Source organism: Eurytemora carolleeae, unplaced genomic scaffold (assembly GCF_000591075.1).
Source record: "Eurytemora carolleeae unplaced genomic scaffold, Eaff_2.0 scaffold495, whole genome shotgun sequence".
In the NCBI taxonomy this organism is placed as follows: Eukaryota; Metazoa; Arthropoda; class Copepoda; order Calanoida; family Temoridae; genus Eurytemora; species Eurytemora carolleeae.
This window is the reverse complement of record NW_019397131.1, coordinates 155,486-163,126: the sequence shown is the minus strand read 5'-3', so window position 1 is coordinate 163,126 and position 7,641 is coordinate 155,486. Positions and strand designations below refer to the sequence as shown.

The 7,641-nt window shown below is 31.7% G+C and overlaps 1 protein-coding gene across 3 annotated transcripts in view; it reads left to right on the top strand.

Annotated features, from left to right (window-relative positions):
• The first annotated feature begins 3,380 nt into the window (after positions 1–3,380).
• The window catches only part of LOC111712186 (uncharacterized), a 16,644-nt gene continuing 12,383 nt past the window's right edge, over positions 3,381–7,641 (top strand). For all 3 annotated transcript variants that reach the window (XM_023486732.1, XM_023486731.1, XM_023486729.1), the window contains exons 1-3: positions 3,381–3,450; positions 4,658–4,939; positions 6,360–6,453. In XM_023486732.1, coding sequence (XP_023342500.1) covers positions 3,408–3,450; positions 4,658–4,939; positions 6,360–6,453 — 419 coding nt within the window. In that variant the 5' untranslated portion in view covers positions 3,381–3,407. The remainder of the gene's footprint in view (positions 3,451–4,657; positions 4,940–6,359; positions 6,454–7,641) is intronic.

The following is a 7,641-nucleotide window of genomic DNA, read 5'->3' as shown; positions in this document are numbered from 1 at the left end:
ATTGTATCTATGTTTTATAGTAACTAGACTAGGTTTGTATAATGATTGTATCCATATGTTTCATAACTATACTAGATCTGTATAATGATTGTATCTATGTTAACCCTATTCCTGCTTGGAATAGATCTGCAAAATGATTACTCTATGATTGTATCTATGTTTAGTAACTTTATTAGATCTGTATAATGTTAGTATCTATGTTTAGTAACAATACTAGCGTTGTATATTGATTGCATCTATGTTTAGAAACTATACTAGATCAGTATAATAATTACTCTATGATTATATCTACATGTTTAGTAACTATACTAGACCAGTATAATAATTACTCTATGATTATATCTATGTTTAGTAACTAAACTAGATCTGATTATGATTACTCTAAGATTATATTTATGTTTAGTAATTAAACTAGATCTGTATAATGATTAATCTATGATTATATCTATGTTTATTAACTAAACTAGATTTTTAAAATGATTACTCGATGATAGCATCTTTGTTTAGTAACTAAACTAAATCAGTATAATGATTACTCTATGATTATATCTATGTTTATTAACTAAACTATATCTGTACAATAATTACTCTATGATAGCATCTATGTTCAGTAACTAAACTAGATCTGTATAATGATTACTCTATGATTGTATCTATATGTTTATTAACTAAGCTAGGTCTATATAATGATTACTCTATGATTGCATCTATGTTTATTAACTAAACTAGATCTGTATAATGATTACTCTATGATTGCAATCATAGAGTAATCATTATACAGATTTAGTAAGTAAACTAGATCTGTATAATGATTACTCTATGATAGTATCTATGAATGACCGAATAAATCCTCAGTATAAGAGGGAAAGTGATATTTTGAAGGAACTTGAGTATCAGTTTAGGTTCAACTTTACACTAGGGGCCTACTCACCATACAGTTATACACAAACTTCGAGTATATAAAGTTATAGAGTACTCACCATACAGTTAAACACAAGTTTGAAGTATATAAAGTTATAGAGTACTCACCATACAGTTAAACACAAGCTTGGAGTATATAAAATTATAGAGTACTCACCATACAGTTATACACAAGCTTGGAGTATATGTATAAAGTTATAGACTCACCATAAATGTATGCACAAGCTTGGAGTATATAAAGTTATAGAGTATATAAGTTAGTTTTAGCATCAAATTATAGATACTATAATCTATAATCTATAATCTGTGGTAGTAAACAACTTTTTGTGCTGTGATTCCAGGTAACAAGTTATCCCTATCTTGTGCAATCCTAGCACTGTAAATGTTGGTTCAAGTACCGGGCCTACTTTTTACCAATTAGAGCAAGCTGTACACTGTGCAGTACACATACAAATTATATAAGGCAAACCGGGACAGTACACCAAGCCAATTAGCCCATTCTGGGAGATTCTGGTCAGAGAGTAAGGCATTGAAGGGAGATATAACTGATGCGGTTCGCCCTATCACATGATTATACATGCTTTGCAGACAGGTACTCCATTTGTAATATTCAGAAAAGGTAATTGTATAGGGGGTAATTGTACATGAGTTAAATATTTCTTATACAAATGGAGTACCTGTCTGCAAAGCATGTATAATCATATGGTAGGGCGAACCACATCAGTTATATCTCCCTTCTATGCCTTAAAAGTGGTCGAAAACAAAGGAAATGTAAAACCTGAATCTTGTGTTAATAAATCTACAGAGTATAGGAAAAAATATATTTCCATTTTTTTTAACTTTAATAATTTAATTTAATTAAATTTTACAATATTTTCAAATTTCAATATGATATCAGATGGAAACATTTTGAGACTATGTCTACATTCTGAGATTACCCTCTCCCTTTTTGTTTTAATTTTTAATTTTTCTTGAGTCATGTTACTACGTCAGCTACTGCATTCCTAGCTACACACATTCAATGAAATTTTCTTAGTGGCGGGGAGAGGGGTGAGGGGGCCGTTCTACACATTATCCAGTTTTTTATCTTGAGTAGGACATAGAGGGGCGGGGGATGGGATGTCTGCCATCCTGTGTATTTGTCTTTATTTGCTATCAGTGAAAAAAATTAGACAGTGTAAAGCTCAAATACCCTTCTAATTTTTCCTGTTCAAAGATTTCTTTTTCTTTCTTTTTTATCTTGCTTTAAGCCCCCAACTCTACTTTTTTTCTGTTCAATTTCGTTTTTCTTCTTGCTTTTTGTTTCTTGTTTTTACACTTTAAGGTCTTTCCAAGTAGTTCTTATGACATCGAGTTGTGAAGCAGGTAGGAGAGAGATAAGGAGGTTTGTAGGAAGAAGGGTATAGGGGATTTCTCCCTGTGTTCCTTCATTTTATACTGTTTCCCAGTTAGGGGAATTAAGGAAAACCCATAACTGCACCCATTATGCAAAATGGGGAGTTGTGATCCCTGAAAGGTCTCTTGAGAGGAATCTACCATAGCATTCCAGTCCTCACATCTGGTAGAGTAAAAAACCGGTATCATTGTGCCTGGCTTGTATTCCCATGATGGGTCAAACTCCTCTTTCAGTGCACCAAGCTGAAGATGAAGTTTTGTTTTAATCTATGCTTCCAGCTTCCCCTGTAGAATACAAGATGCGTAACTAAACTCAGCTCTTCCCCAGCTGTAAATCTGGGACCACATAGGAGGTCCGCTCTGCTTGGGAGCAGACAGGCAACTATATATTTGTAAAAAAGAACAAATAACGGTTTGATACTAATGAATCAAAGAAAGCCAAAGCTCTCTGACAGACTCTCCCCCTTTCTTACCTCATACGATGGTTCAATCTTCCTCCTTTTGATTCTTCATGACAACTTACTCTATTTCAGTTTTAGCCCAGACCAATCCTATTTCCTCCTTGCTTGTGGTTCAAGCCTAATGGCTTGAATTTAAAATAGAATTCAAGGTCAACGGCGACTTTGGTTTTCCACGCATTAAAAGCATGTTTTCTGGGTTGGTATTTTTAAACAGACAAATATCTCTACATGTTATACACAAGGCAAATTATCATCCCCCCCCCCACTGTTATCGTTGACTACAGTTTATTTACAAGTAAGCTTCTCTCCATTCTTACAGTATACAATTTGTAAAAATAAAAATATGAGTAGGGGGGGGGGGGGGTTAAATCAGTGCTTTTAGATTTGGTATTCTAGGAGTTGTTGAAATTACAAGTGTTCTACAATTTTCAAAATGCTCTAGACCTTGGCTCATGTAAAATTTCGCCCACATTCTCAAACACCTATTTCACTGAATAAAATCGGACCCCCCCCCCCCCCCTCCGGAATTTTGTAGGGTTAGGATTAAACAAATAGAATTACTAGTTTTATTATTTTATTTTATTATTTTTTTCAAGGTTAATAAAATGCCGTTTAATAAATAGGGGAAAAATGGATTTACGGAAATTTATATTCTTGGTTTCTCTACTATTAGGTAATTATACCGCAAATGCAGGATTACCAACACTAAATGAGACTTCGGAGACGACTGTACATTTTCTTTCAACAATTGTTTCTTTCTTTGATTAAAAATACGATTTTGGAACATATTTAACACATTTTAGCTTTTCTTTTTTAAAGAGTTTTAGTCGTTGCAATAAAGTGCCATCCATTGTGCGTAATCCTATGTGAAATATGTTAATACATTATTACATGCAGTTAAACCCTAAATAAGCCATACATCGTAAGAATTCATCAAATGTCGTATCTTCACTTTCTGATAATGGAATGTTGCAGATATTTAGTTTTTTAATTAATGATTATTTGAAGCTCTTTAAAACTGTTTCTGCATATTCATGGATTTTTATTTATTTTCGCAAATACTGAGATTTACGTAAAGTAGTATAAAACCCATTGAAAATTTGTCAAGACGATATTTGATAAATTCTTTCGATGTATGGCTCATTTAGGGTTTAACTGTACTTGCATTGCCTAGGTTACTCATAGTTACTCCCGTCGTCTACCCGCACTTTGTCAATTTTACCAGGAAACTAAATTTTCAGAATAAAAGTTGACTTACTCGACTTAGAATCTCAAAGCTAAGCAAAGAACATTCCTGTGGATCTCTCGAGTTCCCCAATCAAAATTTGAGGCAAATTGGTCCCGGGGTTCTTGATTTATAGTCGGATAAAAAAAACAGAGTTTACAACTTTATATATATATTTTTTACAGATTTATTATATATATTTATTATGAACATATATTAATGGTGTTGAAAGTTTAAATTTGTATAACCAATCATATTTATTTCATTTTTAGTTTTTTCGTCGTCGTTTTCATAATGAAACGATCGTTTTTTAAAAAAATGAATACGATCCATCCCTAATCGTAACTCATAGCGCAAGTTTCATTTTTTTCTGAATTAATTCCAACATATCAAAAAATGACGAAATTCTACCATTAGTATCTTTTGCTCATGAGATGGTACAAATTCAATTTTTTCAATTTGAGCCCAAACCTAAAACTCACTGTTAAAAGTGGGGCAAACCCCGGTTTAGAACTAGGGGACTGTATGGTTGTCCAATGAAAAATTAAAAGCCTATAATAAATTTTTTATTTCTACTTTCATTATTATTTTATTTCATATTTTGAATGTTTTGTTCGACATTACTAATGAAATGTTAAGGCTTTTAATAATTTAGGGCTAGAGTGCTTTGGACTTGCTTCATTAAAACCAGACAAAAACTCTGAGTATCCAAGATCAAATCTACGTTCTGGACTGGTTCCTTTCAAGTATCCGGTTCTAAGACGACATCCGGTTTCCCTCTTGGGAGAAAATCCGGTCTCCCTAATAACACAAAATCCGGGAGAACTTTTTCCCAGATACAAATCCCCAAATCCACATTCCCCCGGTATACCTGGACATCTACATTCCCCCGGTATACCTGGACATCTCCATCAAATACTTACAGATTACGTCAAAGGTAATACTTGTCAGAAATTTCAATGAAAAAATCTTGTTAAACGCTAAAATCTAATTTTCTGTAAATAAATACAGTAAGAACCAAAAAACTGTGTATTCTTGTCGTCTTTGAGATTGATTTCAGCTGTCAGATCCCATTTGGATTAAGACATTTATCTAAATGCAAGATTATTTATTCCACCAAGAACACGAATAAGAAGAACTATGTGTCGTTAATCTTCAGATCAATGATTGAAGATTCAGGGCGACAATTAAGTTTTAAATTATAACACATGAAGACTAAATTTGTTTTTGGAGTTTCAGTTATAATTACACTAAATCATATTGTAAGAAAATGGCACAGTAAATTCCGTAAATAATCGTCTCATTCTTTGTGGGTAACCCTGTTTACGTATATTTGTGTGTACTGTATAATTGGATGTGTCAAAGGAAATAAAAGTTTCCAAATCAAATTCTCTCATTATGTGTATTGTGTATGGGTGCATAGAGTTCATATAAAAAAATTTCGCATTTCGAAAATAAATTGTGGCTAAACTATTTTTTTAATTCCTAATTTTTCGCGAAACAGATTGATGCGAAATTCCGCGAAAAAAGCGAAAATTTTCGCATGTTTTCACGAGCGAACGAAATTCGAAAAAACACGAAAATTTTCGCGAAAAGATTTTTCCTTTTCGCTGCAGCCCCTAAGTTTAAATCATTAGTTTCAGATTTAGGGATGGGCATAGTTTTCAAAAACTATCTGAAAAGAGATCGTTCTAATTTTGGATTTTTTAAAAATAACTAACATTTAATTTTAGAAAAACTGATTAGTAAACTAACGAAATAATAGTTTTAAGCTTCTTAAACGAAAAACGAAAAAAAAACTATAGTTGTAAAACAAACAATCGTTTTTGTTTAAATTTTAAAGCGAGGTTTGTAGATTCAAATATTTATTTTTTATTAAAATATGCTGCATTTGTCGTTTTTATTCCAAAACGATCAATCAAAAGAATCGTTTTCATTCCAAAACGAACGTTTTCATTCCAAAACTATCGTTTTCATTCCAAAAGGATAGTTTTCATTCCAAAACTAGCGTTTTCATTTTAAAACTGTCTTTTTTAAACAAAAACGAAAGTTTTTTCCATTTATGAACGATCGTTTTTAAAAACTATTGTTTTCCGGAACAATCATTTTGAAAAAGATCGTTTCGTTTATCTTCTTTACAATTATCATAACTTAGTTTCATCTCTTTCAAACAAATTTAAAACGTTCAAATTCTGTAACACTGATTCAAATATTTGAACTTGTGTTTCAAGATTTGAACTGCAGCAGTAGGTAGTTTAGCGACCTAACTCAAATTCATTAAAGTCGGTCCCATGTCTCATGACTATGTAAACTGTCTTAATTTCAAGATCTTAAAAATTATTGCGAATTTTTTTTAGATATTCTGATAAACTCTACCAGAATGTTTTTTAATCTGGAGATTGATCAAACCAGCTCTACGGTCAAACCCTTCCTTCTTCAAGAGAAAACAAGGTACATTGCTGTATCATGCAACATATCATTGTATTGCTACTTGTCATTGTATAAAGCTACATATTATTGTATCATACTACATATCATTGTATCAAGCTACATATTATTGATATGTAGTACGATACATATCATTGTATCATGCTACATGTCATTGTATCATACTACATATTATTGATATGTAGTATGATATGTAGTATTGTATCATGCTACATGTCATTAAATCATACTGCATATTATTGATATCATTATTGTATCATGCTACATTTCATTGTATCATACTACATATCATTGTATCATGCTACATATCATTGTATCATGCTACATATCATTGTATCATACTACATATCATTGTATCATACTACATATAATGTATCATGCTCTATATTATTGTATCATGCAACATTTCATTGTATCATACTACATATCATTGTATCATACTACAGATCATTGTATCATGCTACATATCATTGTATCACACTACATATCATTGTATCATACTACATATAATGTATCATACTACATATTATTGTATCATGCTACATTTCATTGTATCATGCTACATATCATTGTATAATACTACATATCATTGTATCATGCTACATATCATTGTATAATACTACATATCATTGTATCATACTACATATTATTGTATCATGCTACAATTCATTGTATCATACTACATATCATTGTATAATGCTACATATCATTAATCATACTATATATCATTGTATCATACTATATATCATTGTATCATGGTACATATAATATATCATGTTACAGAGTTACCCTCCACGGATGAGACTTTAATGACGATAAATTTCTTTAAATCTTAGTGTTGAATTCCTCTGGCCTAAATCATGCTTTTTGGGTAAATATAAGTACATACATGGGCCTAATATAAGTACATACATGGGCCTAATATAAGTTCATACATGGGCCAAATATAAGTACATACATGGGCCTAATATAAGTACATACATGGGCCTAATATAAGTGCATATATGGGCCTAATATAAGTTCATACATGGGCCTAATATAAGTACATACATGGGCCTTATATAAGTACATACATGGGCCTAATATAAGTGCATACATGGGCCTAATATAAGTACATACATGGGCCTAATATAAGTACATACATGGGCCTAATATAAGTACATACATGGGCCTAATATAAGTACATACATG